This window comes from Schistocerca americana, chromosome 3, assembly GCF_021461395.2.
Source record: "Schistocerca americana isolate TAMUIC-IGC-003095 chromosome 3, iqSchAmer2.1, whole genome shotgun sequence".
In the NCBI taxonomy this organism is placed as follows: domain Eukaryota; kingdom Metazoa; phylum Arthropoda; class Insecta; order Orthoptera; family Acrididae; genus Schistocerca; species Schistocerca americana.
Genome location: NC_060121.1, coordinates 757,427,614 through 757,448,894, shown reverse-complemented (window position 1 = coordinate 757,448,894; position 21,281 = coordinate 757,427,614). Strand labels below are relative to the sequence as shown.

The window sequence follows — 21,281 nt, the reverse complement described above, 5'->3', positions numbered from 1 at the left end:
ACCCCTTCGTTGTGGTTGCACCTACGGTACGGCCATCTGTATCGCTGAGGCACGCAAGCCTCCCCGCCAACGGCAAGGTCCATGGTTCATGGGGGGCCGAACTACGTAACAGTTCATGTTGTACAAATGTGGCATAAATTTCTTTGTATGTTACCACCGCATATTGTCATCAACACAAAATGAAGTCTCCCACGTGGCTGCTTTTGCTGACATACTTGTGCAGCTGCTTGTCCTATAACAGCTGTTTGGTCCTATAAACAAGAAGCTTTCACAGTAATTATTGACTAAACCATTGTCCAAGCAGAAAGAGGAAGAGGAATTTTTGTCTGCCATTTATCTATACTTTCTGTTGATGTTTTTGTACACACCAAAAATCACTCTGCATGTGAGTTCCTTTCTTTTGTGTACCTCGCAAAATGAATAACATTTCATTACCATGTATCCAAATTTTTCACTGTTACCAGATGCAGAATATTAAATACTTCAATTGCTAATACAATGACTTCCACCATTCTTGGTTTATATCATCAATATATGTTTGACTTTGTAGGAATTAAGAGTGTGGAAGTTCAGGAGAACCACATGTGAAGATGGAAATTTTTCAAAAATTGAACTGGAAGCTTCAGTGAGAGATGTTTGATTATACATCAGTGTTTTAATGACTTTCAGATCCCTTTTATTAAGGGAAGATAGAATAAATGTTCTTTCAAATTTTTGGATTTTTATCTCATTAAAAATTTGCAATTTTCCAAGTAAAATGATATATATATATATCACTTTCAAACTCACATGGGAAGTATTTTATTTTTTAAATATAATCTACACCAGTTGAAAACATTAAAATTTTTATGTGCATTACTTCAAGATCTAATAAAATTGGTAATTTTTTATATAGAAGGCTGTAGATTGATGTGTTATAAAGGTTAAATTACATGTTTGTATTGGTAGCACTGCCAAAAACAGTATCATATTTCATAGTATAAACAACCATTGTATGTCATAGTGCTAATTTTTTTCCAAGGAAAAGTGATGAATAAATTGATAAGTCTCTCAAAAAGTAAAGTATGATGCCAAAACGAAGTGTTTTTAAGAAATGTTGGTTTCATGGCAATAGATTTTCAAATAAAGGGAAACACTGGTTCAACATGTGGCGTGTGAAATTACGGAAAATGAAATACAGGCAAACTTGTCAGTATCTAGAAACACACTCATTAGTACTTCAAAGATTAAAATAAAACTCTGTGATACACAGTTTGCTCAAAATAAAAGTGATGTAAATGGTAGGTTAGGTTATATTCTGATAGATTTACACATCCTAACAAGAGTGTTAGGTGAATGTGTGTGTTGTAAAATATGTGGAGGGCCAGTTAGTTTACATGAAGACAGTGAGGTATCAAATGGACTACCCTAGAAACTTATCATTAATTGTGCCAGTTGTAAATATACTCACTCATTTTGGAATTCTGATACATGTAAAGATAATTATTTTGAAGCACTTTGTGTAGAGTATTCAAATTTTCAGGGAGTAAAAACATAATAACCCTGAGTATACTGACCTAAAAGAATATCATAATGTGATGAATATGCCACACCCACATTGTAAAATCGACAGGTATGCAGGATTTGTTGGAGCTGCTATGGAATCTGTTGCATGCGAGTCAATGAAGGGTGCTGCAGACAAAGCTGTTGAAATAGTGATGGTTTGAGTGACATACCAGTAGCTTTTGATGGCACTTGGCAGAAGGGCGGCTACAGTTCTAAGAATTCTGTTGCTGTGGTGACCAGTGTGGATACTGGAAAGATAATAGATTTCCAGATTTTAACCAAACATTGTTATAAGTGTAAATCAGGGAATGAAGAACAGCCTATCTGTGACAGAAATTGTGAAGGAACAAGTGGTGGTATGGAGACCTCTGCAGCTATTGAAATTTTTAGTTGATCCGTTAGCAAAAGGGGAGTGTGTTACACTAAGGTCTTGGGTGATGGAGACTCAAAAACATATAACAGTGTAGTAGCTGCTCAGCCTTAGGGTGAGAAGATAAGCACAAAACTGGAATGTGTTAGTCATGTCCAGAAGAGGATGGGCACCAGGTTGAGGAAGTTAAAACAAATTTTGAGAGACAAGAAACTTTCTGGTGGTAAAACCATAAGAGGCAGACAAAATTATTGATGAACTACAGCAGTATTATGGGATGGCCATTCGAAATAATACTGAGGATTTGTTGAAAATGAAGCAGGCAGTATGGGCTACCTTCTTCCACAGACTGTCAACTGATGAAAAACCAGTACACCACCTTTGCATTCCTGGACCTGATTCATGGTGCAATTACTGCAATGCCCAGTACTCAAACAGTTCATACAGCCATAAACATTTCATCCCAGCAACAGTCATGGTTATCATAAAACTTATTTACAGTGACCTGGCAAATACTGAATTACTGAAGAAGTGTCTGCATGGTCAGACTCAAAATCCCAATGAGTCATTCAATAATCTTATATGGACTCACTTACCAAAAAATGTTTTTCTTGGAATGAAGACACTAAAGTGTGTGTGTGTGTGTGTGTGGGGGGGGGGGGGGGGGGTGAGTGATACTGTTATTGCTTTTAATGATGGCAACATTGGTAGGGTGAAAGTATTACAGCATATGGGAATTAATCCTGGGGCAAACTGCATCAGAGAACTTGAATGGATGGACAAGATTCACATTGATAAAGCAGTGTGTGCAGCTCAGTTGGCCACTGTGGAGTCCAGAAAAAAGAAAAGAAAAAAACTTGGAAAAAGATCAAGATGATGATATACACTATGGTGCAGGGTGCTTCTGAGTGACTAAAAATAAAAAAAAATAAGCATATATTAAGTGAGTTACAGTCTTCTGAAATTTTAGAAGCCGTTCCTGAAAATTTACGTAGTCTGTTGAATTTTCCCCTAAACCTCAGAAACCAGTTCAACTATAGTATTCAGATTTTCAGGGAGTAATAACATACATATCCTGAGTCCACTGAACTAAAAGAAGAACATAATGTTATGTATAATTAAAATTATTTAGGATAATGTACAAAAAAGTACACAAAATTTTAACAATGTAATTAAAAAATTGTCTTTCCGAAAGCAGTGGCTGAAATGCAATTATTATAGTTTAGTAGACTCAGAACGTACAGTTTAATGTTCTTTAAAAGTTTCATGCCAATGGCTACAGTGGTTCCTGAAATACAGGGAAACTGAGTCACTAAATTTAACATTGTCAGGATAGGGCGTTCCAACTCCCCTTAAGGAAACTTGGAAAAATTGTAGTTAATGTAAGTGAATCTCGATAATGATTCTGATAGTCATAACGGAATGGTGTTATTTTATCAGAACATCGATAATTTTTTTTAAAAGGTCTTTTCTTAATGTATTAAAAACATTTAGTCCATTGACACTCTGTGACGAATTGCAATCTCATCCTTGTTGATTGTGCAGTGGTTATCACACTAACAAGAGAAAGCTAATATTGATTGCATTTCACATTATATAACGTGGATCATCCCATTTCTTGGCAAGAGTACATGTGACAGTGATTATGCTGGATTATTTAATGGGAGTTCTTCACTAGGAACCATCACAGTTACATTAATCATTATACATGGCTGTTGTTTGCGGAAAAAATAGTGACATACCAGAATGTTTGCAGTATGGGGAAGGTCGCAGGAGGATGATGTGAGGGGTGAAAATTTCTTGGCTTAACCGTGAAACATTGTTTTATATTGGTTTGGTGCATATGTTCATAGTGTTTTCATTTTGCATGTTGATATTCCGATTACTATTGGTTTATTTATCAATTGTCATTTTTTATTTGTTGTTCACTGCTACTATTTGAGTTGACATATTGTCATTTGGAGGTAGTCAGTGTAGCTGTGGATACTAGAAAATGGAGTGCCAAGTGAAGAAATTGTAACATCTCAAACATATTCTTTTATTTGAGTTCAGTAGAGGGGTGATAGCAGCAGAGGCAACCAGAAACATTTGTGTCGTGTGAGGATAATGCCATTGGGTACAGCACAACAAGAAAATGGTTTTCTCGTTTTAAGGAGGATCGTTTTAACATTAGTGACTCCCCATGTTCAGGAAGACCTTCAGGGTTTGATGATAATCATTTAAATGCTTTAATCCACAGTGATCCATGCCATTGTACTCAAGAACTGGCAAATGTTATTAACTGTGATCATTCCACCATTGTGCGACATTTGCATGCAGTGGGTAAGGTTCATAAATTGGATGTATGTGTACTGCATGCTCTGAGCCAAAATTACAAAAATCAGTAGGTTGCCATCAGTGCATCTCTGATTGCTCCTTATCAGTTGGTTCATGAACAACACTAATCTATCCTGTATCATTATTGGTGACGAGAAATGTCATCTTTTTGCTACCATAAGGAAAATAAAGGAATGGTTGAATCCAAACAAACAGCAACTCCCCACACAAAAACCTGTGCACACCCACGAAAGATAATCTTATGCCTCTGGTGGAACAGCAATGGTGTACTACAACGTTTATTGTCAACAGCTTAGACGTCTTGCAGATAGAATTCAAGAACAATGACCAAAAAGACTGTGTGAAGTTATGCTACTCCATATAATACCCACATTACACTAGAATGACAAAAAAACTCCACACAGGTGTTGGGTTTGGAAGTCATTCTGCACACACCTTATTCACGTGGTCTTGTGTTGTTTCACAGGTTGCTCTGCCTTTGATAGTGTATGTTTTGCCAGTTTCAGGGCTGGTACAGGTGATGGTAGGAGGGTGCATAGGGTTCCCCCCCCCTCCCCCCCCCCCCCCCCCCCCCCGCAGGGGACTCACCACTCTTTGGCGGGTTTGTGCTTGGCTACCACGGGGTCCCAGCTATTCTTTTTCCACCCTTGGGGAACATGTCTGGGGTATTATTGGGAATGTTCTGCGTTCTGTAGCTGACCTGCGAACAGTGTCAACTTTCTTTTTTCCTTTCTTTGTTTCCCTTCTCCTCTCGTTCCTCCGCTTCGGCGTTTGAGGATCCTCTTTTTTTCTTCTTCGTCCCTGTGCGCTCCAGAAGGCTGGCCCATGCATCTGACACGTAAAAGGTGACTGGGTAACGTGGAATTCCCAGCCCTGGGTCAACAGGTAGCGTTCGCGCCTACTCTCTGGTATAGGCCAAGTCCAGGGAGGGGTGATTTTGATGTCGATGAAATGAAAACGTAATGAGGCTACTGATTTGAAGACCCTTCCTGCTGCACTGCAGTTCCTTGTTGTATCACGTACTGTAGAGGGTCAGTTCTTTGCCACGGTCAATCCGTTTATTATTCAGAAAGGTGTTGATGCCATTCCTAGCCCTGTGAAACCCTGCTCTCATTTACGGAATGGCACTTTGCTTTTGGAGACGGCTTCTGATACTCAAGCACAACTTCTTGCTGCCTTGCTTCTCCACGGTTACCCTGCTTGTGCTGAGGCACGTAGAACTTCGAATTCTTCCCGTGGTGTAGTTCACACCAGGCTGCTTGATTGTCTGACCAAGGCTGAAATACAATCTTACCTCTGCGATCAGGGTGTCATTGCCATTCACCGTGTCATGAAAAAGGTCGATGCTTCCTTGGTGCCCACCCGCAATCTTTTCCTCACCTTTGATAGGTTGGTGCTGCCATCCAAGACTAAAGCAGGCTACGAAATCATCACAGTCCACCCGTACATTCCGAATCTGATGCACTGTTACCAGTGTCATCGGTTCAATCACACTAGAACATCTTGTTGACACCCAGCCAAATGCGTAACCTGTGGCAGGGATCCACACGAGGGTAATGTCCGCCTCCTTCTCCCCGCTGTATCAACTGCAATGGCGGCCATTCCGCCTCCTCCCGGGATTGGCTCGTGTATCTCGACGAGCAGGCTGTTCAAGAGATTCGGGTAAAGGAAAAAGTGCCTTACCCAGTAGCTCCCAAGTTACTGGCTAAGTGCAAATCCTGTGTTCTCCTGTCTGGCATTTATAGTTCAGTTCTTGTTACCCCTCACTCCATGAAGACCATGGCTACACAGACATGCGACCTCAAATTTGGCTCTGAGGTTGTAAAGTTGCCCAGTGTCAAGGTAGCATCACTGTCCCCCTGTCCTGCTGTGCAACAAACTGTCAGACTCTTGCCTCACGAGGTGGAGCTACCCACTGCACAATCGGCAGGCAGGAAAGGCCACAAGGAGTGCTTCCGGGAAGACTTCCTCCGTCGCTCCAGCCAACCGACACCCAAGTCTTCCTCTAAGCAGAAGGGCTCAAAGAAGTCTGCTAAAGACAAACGGTCTTCCCTTCACCAACTTGAAGATCCTACTCGACGGTGTCACCTCGTGGTTGCTTAGCCCAGCTGGCCTCTGTTTCGGCAGTGCACACCACCAACCGTTTTTCGGCGTTGGACTCCACCAACCAACCACACAAGCACGCTGATGCTTGTGTGGACTCCATGGAGCAGAATCCTCCTGCTTCTGTGCCCTGTAGTAGCGACTCTCCACTGGCTGTCACTTGGCGGATATTGAATTGACACCCCCTACATCTCTTCCTCCTCATGACTGCCCCCCAATGGAACGTTCGCGGCCTTCAGTCCCACAAAGAGGATTTACGGCTGCTTCTAGCATCACAGCATCCCCTTGTACTTTGCCTTCAAGAAATGAAATTGCGCCCTCAAGACTGCTTTGAGCTTCCACATTACTTACCGATTCATTTTGACCTTCCCCCTGTGGTCGGCATCCCATCTCATAGGGGTGTCATGCTACTTATACGGGATGACCTACATAGTCAACCCATCTCCCTGACTACCCATCTTCAAGCTGTTGCCGTTCGCCTCTTCCTTCCCCGCCTGACTTTCTCCCTCTGTACCATTTATGTACCTCCTTCCTTCAATGTCACCAGGGCTGACTTCTTTCAGCTTATTGGGCAGCTACCACCACCGTTTTTGCTACTCGGTGACTTTAATGCTCATCACCCCCTTTGGGGTTCTCCAAGGGCCTGCCAGAGAGATGCCCTCTTGACCGACATTCTTAACCAACTCAACCTCTTCTGCCTTAATACTGGTGCACCCACTTTCCTTTCTGACTCCTTGCACACCTATTTTGGTGTTTGGACCTATCCTTGTGCACTGCCCAGCTTGCCCATCATCTTGAGTGGTCTATTCTTTCTGACCCCTACTCGAGCGACTACTTCCCGTGTGCTCTCCGTGTGCTGACTCCTACCCCATCCACATGCATGCCCAAATGGCAGCCTACTAAGGCTGACTGGCAGCTTTACTCCTCCCTGGCGACCTTCACAGAACAAGGTTTCTTCAGTTGTGATGACCAGGTGGACTATCTCACAAATGTTATCCTCACTGCTGCAGAACATTCCATTCCTTGCACTTCCTCTCTACCACATTGTGTCCCAGTCCCTTGGTGGACTGAGGCATGCCGCAACGCAATTCGTGCACGGAGACGTGCTCTCCGCGTGTTTAACTGCCACCCTACGCTGGAAAACTGCATTCATAATAAACAGATGTGTGCAAAGTGTCGTCAAGCTCTTCGGGATAGCAAAAGAGCTAGTTGGATTTCGTTCACTAGTTCTTTTACCAGTTCCACACCTTGCTTCGTTGTGTGGACCAACCTCCAATGGCTCTCTGGAACCAAGATCCATTCCCCCGTTTCCGGCCTGACACTAGGTGCTGTCATCATGGATCCTGTTGCTATCTCCAAAACCTTGGGCCACCATTTTGCGGAAGTATCAAGCTCTTCCCACTATCACACTGCCTTTATCCATAGGAGACGAGTGGAGGAGGCTCGGGCAATACCCTTCTCTTCTCTGAATTGTGAGTGCTACAATGCTGCCCTCACTATGAGGGAGCTAGATTATGCTCTCAGTCCATCTCGGTCTTGCGCCCCGGGGCCAGACACTATCCACATTCAGATGTTGCAGCACCTCTCTCTTGTGGGCAAGCATTTACTGCTTAACACATACAACTGCATCTGGGCTGAGGGCACATTTCCCGGACGCTGGCGTGAAGCCACAGTCATACCCATACCTAAGCCTGGTAAGGACAAAGACCTTCCTTCCAGCTACCGCCCCATCTCTCTTACCAGCTGCGTTTGCAAGGTGATGGAACATATGATTCATGTCCGGCTGATGTGGTGGCTCGAATCTCGCCGTTTACTCACGAATGCACAGTGTGGATTTCGAGCACGGCTTTCTGCAGTTGACTATCTCTTTGCTTTGTCCACCCATGTCAAAAATGGTTTTCTGTGGAAATCCCAGACTGTGGCAGTGTTGTTTTTCGATTTGGAGAAGGCGTACGACACCTACTGGAGAACTGGTATCCTCTGTACTCTTTAGTCTTTACTCTTTACACGTGGGCCTTCCGTGGGTGCCTGCACTGGTTTTTTTTTTTTTTTTTTTTTTTTTTTGCAAGACCAAGTTTTCAAGGTGCATGTGGGTTCTGCTTTGTTGGACACCTTTATTCAGGAAAATGATGTGCCTCAGGGTTCTGTCCTGAGCATCATCCTCTTTGCTATTGCCATTAACCCTATCATGGCCTGTCTCTCGCCGGGTGTCTCCAGCTCCCTTTTTGTTAATGATTTTGCCATCTATTGCAGTTCTCGAAGGACCTCTCTCACTGAGCAGTGTCTTCAGTGCTGTCTTGACCGTCTTCACTTCTGGAGCATCACCAATGGCTTTCGCTTTTCCCATGACAAAACCATCTGTATGAATTTCTGGCAGTGCAAATGGTTTCTCCCACTATCTCTACATCTTGGGCCTGTTGCCCTTCCGTTCGCTGACACTATGAAATTCCTGAGTCTCATGCTCGATAGGACTCTCTCTTGGTCCTCCCATGTCTCTTACCTGGTAGCCCCTGTACACAGTACCTCAATGTCCTCCGTGTCCTCAATGGTACCTCTTGGGGTGCCGATCGAACCACCCTCCTCCATTTGTACCAGTTCCTTGTCTGTTCAAAACTTGACTTTGTTTATGTATCTACACGCCCATCCCTTTTACGCCGTCTCAACACTATCCACCATCGTGGCATCTGTTTGGCCATGGGTGCCTTTTACACTAGCCTGGTTGAGAGTCTGTATGCTGAAGCTGCTGAACTACCACTGTCCTACCGCCGTGACTTTCTCCTCAGCAGGTATACATGCCGTTTGTCGGCCGTGTGTGACCACCCTTCCTATGCCTCCTCCTCTGATGATTCCTTAGATCGCCAGTATGGTGCTCGTCCCTCTTCCCTGTTACCTCCTGGCGTCTGCTTTTGCCACGCTACAGCTGCTTAACTTCACGCTACCTGCAGCTTTCCCCGTGGGTGTGAATCCTTCACTGCCTTGGCTTTTTGAAGCAGCCCGTGTTAACCTTGGCCTTCATTCGCTTCCTAAAGACACTACTCCATCCTTGGTCTATCGCCTCCAGTTTCACGACCTTCACATGGAACTTAGCGATAGTACCTTTGTATAAACTTGTGGCTCTCTGACTGACCATGGGGTCAGGTGTGCATTCGTCATTGGCACCCATGTCTTTCGTTATCGGCTTCTGGCCCACTCCTTAGTATTTACAACCAAGCTTTTTGCCTTGTATCGGGTCGTGGAGTACATCCGGTGATACAACCTTCCCAATTGTGTCCTCTGCACAGACTCACCCAGTGCCCTACAAAGTCTCTGTGCGCTGTACACTGCTCATCCCTTAGTACAGTGACTCCAGGAAAACTGTCATTTGCTCACTCTTGGTGGAGCCAATGACATGTTTCTGTGGGTCTCTGGTTATGTCAGTCTGCCACTAGATGAGGCTGTTGACACTGCTGCCAAGGCTGCAGTCCTCTTACCTCAGTCCATGAGTACCTCTATTCCCTCCGATGATCTCTGCGTTGCTGTCAGGCGGTGGTGTCCCTTTGGCATTGCCAATGGTCCTCCCTTCACGGGAATAAGCTTTGGCTTCTTAAGCCTCTCCCGGCACCTTGGATGACCTCCTCTGCCCTCCTGCTGGAAGGAGATTATTTTAACTCGGCTGCGTATTGGGCACTGCCTTTTTAGCCATTGTCATTTACTCAATGGCGCTGCCCCACCACTTTGTATGCATTGCGCCCAAATTTTAACTGTCCGCCACAACCTGCAGGAATGTCCTTTTTTTTTTACTAATTTATGTTCTGTCTTGGGTTTGCCATCTGATTTATCAGCTGTTTTAACAAATGACGCGCGAATTGCCGCCCACGTTTTACTTTTTATCTGCCGAAGCAATATGTTTTTGGTTTTGGATCTCCATTTTTGTATGGTGTTTTTTTAGCCCTTTTCCACATGTCTTGTTTAGATGTCTCCTATTCCTTCCATTGGGACTGACATATAGTCTTTTCCCTTCATCTCTGTGTTTGCATTCTATAGTTTTGGGTGTGTACTACCTCAGTTGTTTTTTGCACCCTAAAACAAAACAAACAAACAAACAAACAGCATAGGGTAAGTCATGCAGTGGGGATGTTCACAGGGATGTAGGAGCCATAGTGTAGGGAGATGGGTGCAGAAAAAGCATATGGTCTGACAAGGATATTGTGGAGATTGGGAGAGTGACGAAAGGTATTCTAGGTATGGTGGGCAAAGTCTCAGACAGAAAGGATCTCATTCCAAGGCATGACTTTAGTGAGTCATGGCCTTGTTGAATTAGCTGATTAATACTAAGTGACAAGTGATGTGCTCCAAAGTTGTTTTTTGGAGGGATCAGTAGCACCAGGATTGGCCCGGGAAATCTGCTTTTGAACTAGGCTGGTGGGATAATTATGTCCAGTGATGGCTGAGGTGGGAATGGTGGTGTAATGCTATAAAGAGTTTTCATCCGAACAAATACATTGCCTTGAATGCCAAGGCTGTATGGGAAGGAACATTTAACATGGAAAGGACAGCAACCATCAAAATGTAATTACTGTGGTTTGTTAGTAGGTCTAATGTGGACAAAAGTATGTAGCTGGCCTTCAGTGAGGATGAGATCAACATCAAGGAAAATAGCATGGGATTCAGAATTGGGTCATGTGAAATTTAATTGGGAAAAGTTCCAGGAATTTTAACAGGTCAGCCTCACCATGAGTCCATATGGCAAAGATATCACCAGTGTATCTAAACCAAATCAGGTCTGAAAGTTTATGGATCCCAGGAAAGCCCCCTTCAAGTGACCCATGAAAAGGTTGGCATAGGAAGGTTCCCATGGCTGTACCCGTGATCCTATGAAGTTGATTAAGGCGAGTAAGAAGGAAGTCATAGGTTTAGAATCAGGTGGGTGTTCACTGAGGAAATGTTAAGCAGCAGACAGACGATGTACGTTGGGGGTGTTGGTATAGAGGGAGATGGCGTCAGTGGTGACAAGCAAGGTGTGTGGTCTGAGAGGGTCAGTGCCGGATATCAGACGATCTTGGAAATGGTTGGTATCTTTAGTACATGAGGGAAGTCTTTGTACTGTGGGTTACAGGTTTTGATCAGATAAGGCAGATATTCTTTCGGTGAAGCCAACAGCTATAGGATGGCTGGAATGATTGGTTTTGTGGATCATAGGAAGAAGGTTAAAGGTGGGGGGGGGGGGGGGGGGGGGGGGTAAGTAGTTCCATGGATTGAGGGGTTACTGTATGTGAGGGGTCTGAGGTATTAAGGAGGGACTGCAGGTCAGTATGAGTCACAGTGATGAGATCCTGATGGCAGATGCCATATGTAGAGGTGTCAAACAGCTGGCGTAGACCGTCACTAACATACTCCTGTCGGTCAAGTACCACAGTGGCATATGTTTCGTCTGCTGGGAGATAATGATGGGCTTATCAGCTTTTAGGGAATGCAAAACCTGGAGTTCTGCAGAGGACAGGTTAGGGTCATGTTGTAGGGACCTGAGGAAGGGTTGTGAAGCAATGTTGGATGTCAGGAATTCTTGTAAGGCTTATAAGGGATAATTTTGAGGTAATGGTGGTGGATCAAGTTGGGATCATGGTCAGAACTGTTCAAGGCAGGGTTCAATGTCAGGTTTGTTGTTGGTAAGGTTGCAAAGTGATATTTCCAGTTGATATTATGTGTGAAGGAAAGTAGGCTGTACACCAAAGCAACATGATTAAATCCAGGTTTAGGGCTGAAAGTGAAACCCTTGGATAATATAGATAATTTAGGGAGGGAGAGTGCTTTAGACGAGAGTTTGGGAAAACTGTATTGATGTGACTGCTTCTTTGGATTATGAGTTGTTATTGTTCTGGGAGACAGTGGGTGAAGGCTGTGGGACATTAAGAAGGTTGGCGTAGCTCGGTTTGTAGGAGAGGAATGTTGGTTCATTATGTGACTTTTAGGGAGCTGTAGAGGGACAGGAAGGGAAACACCACTGTTGAGGCAGTTTAGAGAAGGTGGGATAGCTTTTTAAGGTGAAGTGTGGCATGTTGCTGCAGTTTGAAGTTGGCTTGGTGGGTGATACCATCCAAGGAAACTTGAGGGGTAGGCAGCTGTAGGACTTTGTAGGAAGATGGAAGTCTGGTGGAGTGGAAATTGCCAAATGAGGCATATAGATCACAGATTATCCAGGTAAGTGCAACAGATTGCTCATTTGAAACTGTAAAAGATCCTCGTGTACAGTGGGATTACATTAAGAAACTGGGACAGTCTGTTTCAAGAAACAAAATGCTGGACCTTAGTTTTGATAGTTCAAAGGCACATTTTCAAAAAGGATGGATGTAATATGTGATGGGATTCATCATGGCAAGAGAGGACAATTTGGAATGCTAGAAATGGTGGGAGTGGCAAAAAAGAGGATCAGAGGGCGAAAAAAGATAGAAAAGCAAGGAAAAAAATTGGAAGATTCAGAAAAATTTGTACAAGAATTATGACAACTGACAATAGTTAAGAAGAGGTAATGAGTGAGTGAGAATTTCTTGCCAGAAAAGTAGTCTATATGGTATGAAAAAAAGATTGGAAAAGAAAAAACTCAATAGGGAAAGTGGTGAAAAAGAGACAAAATTTTAAAAACCGGGCAAATAAGAGAAAATGTCAAATACTTTGCTTGGCAAATAATATAGGACACAGCAGTAAAAGTAAATCAGAGCAGATTGGCGAAAAACAAATACACGAAAACATGACAGAATTACATCTAAACAAGATAAGGGGAGGATGGGAAAGAAAATAGCTGTAAAATTTGCAAATAAATCGGCGAAAGCCAGTCGGGAGAATGCCCTGCAGTGTAGTGAACTGTAATCAAAATGTCGCAGGCAAATTCACAAATACTATGGAATTGTTACGTGCAAATTCATAAGTGACAATAGACCCATTTATGTGCATGGAAACAGTATTAGAAAAGATGTAGAGGCAAAGTGTTGATTAATCTGGAGGGTTCAGATAAAAAGAAAACAGACGACTGTTTGAACAAGACAAACGACTACAAAGGCTGACAAGAGGGTTACGTAAGAAGGAACAGTAGCCACACAGGCTAATAAAATAACTAAAATAATGAATTTTTGACAATTGACGCACAAACAGATCAGGGGACTGCCATGGGAACCAGAATGGCTCCTTTTTATGCAAACCTTTTCATGGGCCAGGCTAGGCTGAGGCTTTCCTTGGATTCATAATCCTTCAGACCTGGTTTAGATACGCTGATGTCATCTTTGCCATATGGACTCACGCTGAGACTGATGTTAAAATTTCTAGAACCTCTAAATACCATCTCCCAATTAAATTTCACATGGCCCTATTCTGAATTCCATACTACTTTGCTTGACATTGATCTCATCCTCACTGGAGACCAACTACACACTTTTGTCCACATTAAACCTACTAACAAACAACAGTAATTACATTTTGATGGTTGCCATCCTTTCCATGTTAAATGTTCCCTCCCATCCAGCCTTGGCTTTCAAGGCAAATGTATTTGTTTGGATGCAAACTCTTTATAGCACTGCACCACCATTCCCACCTTAGCCATCACTGGACATAATTACCCCATCAGTCTAGTTCAAAAGCAGGTTTCCCAGGCCATCACATCCAATCCTTGTGCTGCTGATCCCTCCAAAAACAATGTCGGAGCACACCACTTGTCGCTTGGTATTATCCTGTTCTTGAATGTATTAATCAGCTGATTCGACAAGGCCATGACTCCCTAAAATCATGCCCTGGAATGAGATCCATTCTGTTTGAGAATAATGCCCACCACACCTTGAATACCTTTTTGTTGCCCTCCCAATCTCCACAATATCCTTGTCAGACCCTATGCTCTTTCTGCACCCATCTCCCTACCTTATGGCTCCTTCCCCTGTGAACATCCCCTCTGCACGACTTACCCTATGCACCCTCCTCTGTGACACGACATATGGTGTATACCAGCTGTTATGTAAACACTGTTTGGCCTTTTACATCTGCAATACTACCACCAAGTTATCATTTAGGACAAATGGCTATAGGCTGGGAGTGTATCTGGCAACATACAATATCCTGTTGCAGAGCATGCTCTACAACATGACAGTCATGACAACGGTGCCTGTTTCACCACACGCGCCATCTGGATTCTTCCCCCCCAGACACCAGTTCCTCAGAACCCCGCAGATGGGAACTAGTGCTACAACCTGTCCTTGGTTCTTACCATTCACCTTACCTTAATTTACTTTAATTTCTTCTATATTCCATTTTAGTTTTCTGCATCTTTCATTTTCTGGCCTGTCTATTTTTCGCTGCCCTCCTCCCACCTCTGTTACATACAGTACACTTAGCTTTTTACTCTTAACTCGTGCACACTGTTTTAGCAGTAGTCTCTATCTTTCATATTATCCTGTCTTCTATCTTTAAGCTCTCGGGTTTTCAAATCCCCTTAATTGCAGTTCCCAACAATCGGTCTTTTCTTCCTGTCTTGTCCAGTAAGTTTCCCCTAACCCGGAGTCATGGGTGACTTTTCACAACTCTACCCCTTTTCCTTAACCTCTGCAGTCCTTTTCCTTCACCCCCTTTCCTTGCCCTTCAACCCTTCTGCTGGAAGGAGGAGCCACTGGCTCTGAAAGCTTGCATAAGTGAAACCGTTTTTTATGTGTGTTTGTTCTCCTGCCACATCTTGGTGAGTAGATTTCTTTATCTACCCAATTACATTATATTGTCAAAAATTTATTATTTTCATTGTTATGTTTAAAGAATTGGGATTTCTGACAACAGCTTCATAATCCTTTTACTCTCTTATGAAGTTATTTGAAAAGAATCTGGCATAATTTAAAAATAATAGCAAGATTCATAAATATAACTGAGCAAAAATAGCCCCCACTATCCACAACTTAGCTTTACCTTGCACAGAAACGAGCACAGTATGTGAAACTTCCTGGCAGATTAAAACTGTGTGCCCGACCGAGACTCGAACTCGGGACCTTTGCCTTTCGCGGGCAAGTGCTCTACCATCTGAGCTACCGAAGCACGACTCACGCCCGGTCCTCACAGCTTTACTTCTGCCAGTATCTCGTCTCCTACCTTCCAAACTTTACAGAAGGTTCGCAGGAGAGCTTCTGTAAAGTTTGGAAGGTAGGAGACGAGATACCGGCAGAAGTAAAGCTGTGAGGACCGGGCGTGAGTCGTGCTTCGGTAGCTCAGATGGTAGAGCACTTGCCCGCGAAAGGCAAAGGTCCCGAGTTCGAGTCTCATCTCCTTCTCTTTAGAAGATTTTCTGAACAGAAATGTCAATTTCTGGTTATAGGTAAAAGAAAAAAAGAATCCAGTGATGTAAATGACCACCATGTAGTTGTACACACAAACAAGTTACACACAAACAAGTTACACACAAACAAGTTACACACAAACAAGTTACACACAAACAAGTAACACATATGTAACTTGTAAATAGCCTCATTTTATATTTTAAAATTGGTTAAGATGCTGTGTTTTTTTTTTTAAGTCATTGGTCATCTGACATGTTTGGCGTGGCCTGCCGTGAATTCCTCTCCTGTTCCAACCTTTTCATCCCAGAATAACAGTTTCAACCTATGTCCTCAATTATTTACTGGGTGTATTCCAATATATGTCTTTCTCATCAGTTTTGCTCTTTTTAGCTCCTTCTAGTACACTGGAATTTATTCTTGGATGTTTTAACAGGTGTCGTATCATTTTGTCCCTTTTTCTTTTCAGTGTTTCCCATGTATCTCTTTCCTTGCAAATTCTGTGGAGAACCTCCTCATACCTTACCTTATCAGTCTACCTAATTTTCAGTATTTGTCCGTCTTGCCATGTCTCAGACGCTTAGATTCTCTTCTGTTCCGGTTTTCGGTTAGTCTGTGTTTCACTAGTGTACAATGCTGTGCTCCAAACATACATTCTGTGAAATTTCTTCCTCAAATCAAGGCCTATGTTTGATACTAGTAGATTTCTCTTAGCCAGGAATGCCCTTTTTGCCAGTGTTGGCCTGTTTTTTATGTCCTTGCTTTTCTTGTCATAGGTTATTTTGTTGACTAGGTAACAGAATTACTTAACTTTGTCTACTCCTTGACACCGAGTACTGATGTTAAGTTTGTGGCTTTTCTCATACCTGCTACTTCTCATTACTTTCATCTTTCTTTGGTTTACTCTTAATCTGTATTCTGTACTCATTAGACTGTTGATTCCATTCAGTACATCATGTAATTGTACTTTACTTTCACTGAAGATAGCAATGTCATCAGTGAATCTTATCATTGGTATCCTTTCCCCTTGAATTTTAATCCCACTCTTCAACCTCTCTTTTATTTCTGTCATTGCTTCTTTGATGTATAGACTGAACAATAGGAACGAAACACTACACCCTTGCTTTACACCCTATTTAATCCAAGCACTTCATTTTTGATCTCCCACTCGTATTGTTTCCTCTTGGTTCTTGTACATATTGTATACTACCCATCTTTTCCTATAGCTTACCACTATTTTTTTCAAAATTTTGAACTTCGTGCACCATAGTACATTATCTAATGCTTTTTCCAGTCTTTCTTCAGTCTTGCTACCATTGCCAACCATAGTGTCAGAACTGACTGACTGGTGGTTTTACCATTCCTAAAGCCAAATTTATCCTCATCTAACAGATCCTCAATTTTCTTTTCCATTTTTCTGTGTATTATTCTTGTCAGCAACTTGGTTGCATGAACTGTTAAACTGATTGTGCAATAATTCTCACACTTGTTGGCTTTGTAACCTTTGTCTGAAAATCTGATGGTATATCACCAGTCTCATACATTCTACATCATTGTTTCATTGCAACTTCTCCCAATGATTTTAGAGATTCCAATGGAATGTTACCTATCCCGTCTGCCTTATTTGATCTTATGTTTTCCAAAGCTCTTTTAAATTCGAATACTGGATCCCCTTTCTCTTCCTTGTTGACTCCTGTTTCTTCTTCTGTCATGACTTTTCCACCTTTCTGCTCTCTCCTCTGCATAACAGTGAAATTCTCATTGCACTCTTAGTGTTACCACCCTTGCATTTAGTTTCACCAAATGTTGTTCTGCCTTTTCTGCATGCTGAGTTAGTCCCTCTGACAATCATTTCTTTTTCTATTTCTTCACATTTTTCATGCAGCCATTTCACCTTAGCTTCCCTGCTTTTCCTCTTTATTTTGTTTCTAAATTACTTGTATTTCTATATTCCTGTCTTTCCCTGAACACTTTTGTGCTTCCTTCTTTCATCAATCAGTGGGAGTATTTCTTCTGTCATCCATGGTTCCTTCGCAGTTACCTCCCTTGTACCTATGTTTCTTTCTTTTTTTCCCAACTTCTTTGATTGTTCTTTTTAGAGATGTCCATTAGTCTCCAACTGAACTGCTGACTGAGTTGTTCATTATTGCAGTATCTACAGCCTCAGAGAACTTAAAGTGTATTTATTCTTTCTTCAGTATTGGTGTGTCCAACTTCTTTGCACTTTGATTCTTCCTGGCTGGTCTCTTAAACTTCAGCCTACTCTTCGTCACTACTACATTGTGATCTGAGTCTATAACAGCTCCTGGCTATGTCTTACAATCCAGTATCTGAATTCGGAATCTCTGCCTGACCACAATATAATATAACTGGAATCATCCCGTATCTCCGGGCCTTTTCCAAATATGTCTTGTCATCGTGTGTTTCTTGAAGAGAATATTTGCTGTTACTAACTGATATTTATTGCAGAAATCTATTAGTATTTCTTCTCTCTTGTTTCTTCTATCGAGCCCATATTTTCCCATGACTTTTTCTTCTACTCCCTCCCCTACAGTGGCATTTCAATCCTCCATGACTATAAATTTTCATATCCCTTTACAGACTGAATTATCCATTCAATATCCTAATATACTTTTCCCATCTCTTTGTCTTCTGCTTGTGACATCGGCTTGTAAATCTGAACAATAGTCGTCGGTGCTGATTTGCTGTCAATTCCGATAACAACAACCCTTTCACTGAACTATTCACAATAACTCATTCTCTGCTCTACTGCCCTCTTCAGCAATGAATCCTACTCCTATTAATACCTTTTTCTGCTAATGTTGGTATTTCCCTACACTCGCCTGACCAGAAATCCTTGTCTTTCCATTTCGCTTCACTGACCCCCATTACATCTAGAGCGAGCCTTAGCATTTCCTTTTTCAATTTTTCTGGCTTTCTTACCAGTTCAAACTTTTGACATTCCACACCCTGACTTGTAGAGCGTTATCCTTCTATTGGTTGTCCAATCTTTTTCTCATGGTCATCTCTCTCTTGGCAGTCCCTTCCCGTGGATACAGTTGGGGATTAATCTGGAATCTTTTGCCAGTGGGTAGATCATCATGACACTTTTTCAGTTACAGTCCATGTACACTGTGGATACACAATATGCATCTGTAATGTAGTGGTTTTCATTGTCTTCTGCATCCTCATGCTGTTGATCATTGCAGATTCCTGCTCCAAGGGCAAGAGAATGCCCTGAACATCTGTCCTCTCCTCTGCCCTCTGACAAGACTGTTGGCAGAACAAGGGTGACTTTCTATATTCCAGAAGTCTTTGCCCACCGATGCTGATGATTTTTATTCAGAATTTACACAATGATGAGGTTTGAACCTGGTACCAGTACATTTTGATTACCTGTCAAAGATGCTACCCCTTAACAATTGGTTGCAAACTGATACACTGTTCAGTTATTTCATGCGCCAGCCATTAGTTCGTTCTCTCTCTCTCTCTCTCTCTCTCTCTCTCTCTCTCTCTCTCTCTCTCTCTCACACACACACACACACACACACACACACAAACGTTCCATGGCAAACAGATGAAGTAGAGAATTGCAATTCCTTCGTTATGTTGCAGGTCTGGAAAAGGAACAAAATATTATCCAGCCAGAAGAAAGGGTGCAGGTGGAAAGTTACATTCAAAAAGTTAAAGGCATTAGAGATGTCCTCACAAGGGATCACATGAAAGTGGCCTTTTTTGGAAGGTTGGTGGTGACAGAGACATTATAATTAATTTTATTGTTTTCCCAGTGAATACTTTTTATTTCCCATGATAATGATATTAGTTGATCAAGTTTTGTTTTCATATTTGTCATCTATATATAAAAATCAAATAGAAGTATAGTGGAAACAGGCAAGTAATAAAGCTCATCATATTTCAAAGTTTTCTTTATCATCATAAATATGAATACACAATTTATGGGTATTTCAATTGATAAGTATTTAAATGGCACAGCCCTTTTGACATTTTGGATATTGTCAGGTGCTTTGAGCAAGGCACTGTTACAGGATTCCTCATAAGCTTTTCTTCAGCAGATCTGTTTGGGAAATCTATACTTTCAAAGGCAGATATATTGTCTCATTAAATCATTTAAAAAAAAATGCAATTTGTGACACTGAATGCTGACACTAAAACTGTAGTCAAGTATGTGTTCTGTTACCACTATAATACTGTTTGTGCACGCTTTGAACAAGGATTGCATAATCCTTTTCTTCCTGTTTTATATTTTGTTGAACTATTTTATAAGAACACACTAATGATGAAGTCTTTCAGGACAAGTAATGGGAAGAGCACGGTGATAAATGCCATGTTAAGAGACAAGATCCTACCTAGTGGCATTGGTCATACAACCAACTGTTTTCTACAAGTTGAAGGATCAGAAAATGGAGAAGCGTACCTTGTGACTGAAGACTCAAAAGAGAAGCAGAATGTAAAGGTATGAACATTTGTAACACTTAGAGGAATGCAGTTCCTGATGGGTTGTTCTTGAGAAAAACAGTTATTAATTTTAAATCTTTCAGTTTAGGAAATTTTTGTTAAATGTAAAAAGGACTTAAAAATATTGATAGAGGCTAAATATGGTGGTAGTGTGGGAGGTGTTGTCAAAGAGTTATGTCCTTATTCATCTATGGTGATAGGCAGTTGGTATTGATTGGCTCAGAATCAAGTAATGATGGGAGAGTGCAGTGCACACCCATTACAGGTATTCAGGAATTAATATTGAGTAAAACTATTTTGGACAGCCAAATGATGTGTAGATTGAAGTGAATAATTAATTTGAATGAAATCCTGAGAGAAATGTCATTAATAGTTGCTACTTTTTAATATTAATTTATTTGATGGAATGATTGAAAATGGACTTACACAGATTGAACTTTATTGGGCAGGAGTCTCTCTCTCTCTCTCTCTCTCTCTCTCTCTCTCTCTCTCTCTCTCTCTCTCTCTCGCCCGCCCACACACACACACACACACACACACACACACACACACACACACACACACACACACACATATTTTTGTATGAAACTATCACCATCATTTTCATAAATGAAAGGGTAAATCATTTATTTATGATTTGGAAAATAACATTCAATTTAATTTCAAGTTACAGCACTACCATCATGGAAGAGATCAAATCAGAGAAAATAGCCTCGATATTGTGAAGGCCTATGAGAAAACAGTAAAGAATTCAGATTGCAAACATATAGCTAAAAATAAAATAAATATAAATAGTTCACAACCATCCAAAAACTAATGTAATACATGCATTTTTTGCTAATGGAACAGGTAGTCTGTCAGCAGCAGGCTAGTTCTCTCAGATTTTTTGGTTCAATTCATTGATGGTGTGCTTTCAAGAGTCCTTCCAAGTTTTTGACCGTGATATTTTGATTGCAAACCAAGTCACCATTTTCAGGTGCTGAGATATGTGTTTTAATGTGTACACTCTGCCTGGATTCAAACTAGGCATTGAGTGTGTACAGCACAACTCACAGCTCCTGAAGAAGACAAACGACTGGGTCTGTCGTTGAAATATTGTGCAGGAAATAGGAATCATTAACTCAGCTGAATGCCCAAAAGCACACCCTTAATAATCACGATAGTTGCTTTCTTTATTT

General features: G+C 41.8%; 1 protein-coding gene across 8 annotated transcripts in view; it reads left to right on the top strand.

Moving 5' to 3' along the window:
- The window catches only part of LOC124607482 (transmembrane GTPase Marf), a 176,002-nt gene that overhangs the window by 71,874 nt on the left and 82,847 nt on the right, over positions 1 to 21,281 (top strand). For all 8 annotated transcript variants that reach the window (XM_047139849.1, XM_047139841.1, XM_047139843.1 and 5 more), the window contains 2 exons: positions 19,243 to 19,369; positions 19,939 to 20,101. In XM_047139849.1, the coding sequence (XP_046995805.1) occupies positions 19,243 to 19,369; positions 19,939 to 20,101 (290 nt within the window). The remainder of the gene's footprint in view (positions 1 to 19,242; positions 19,370 to 19,938; positions 20,102 to 21,281) is intronic.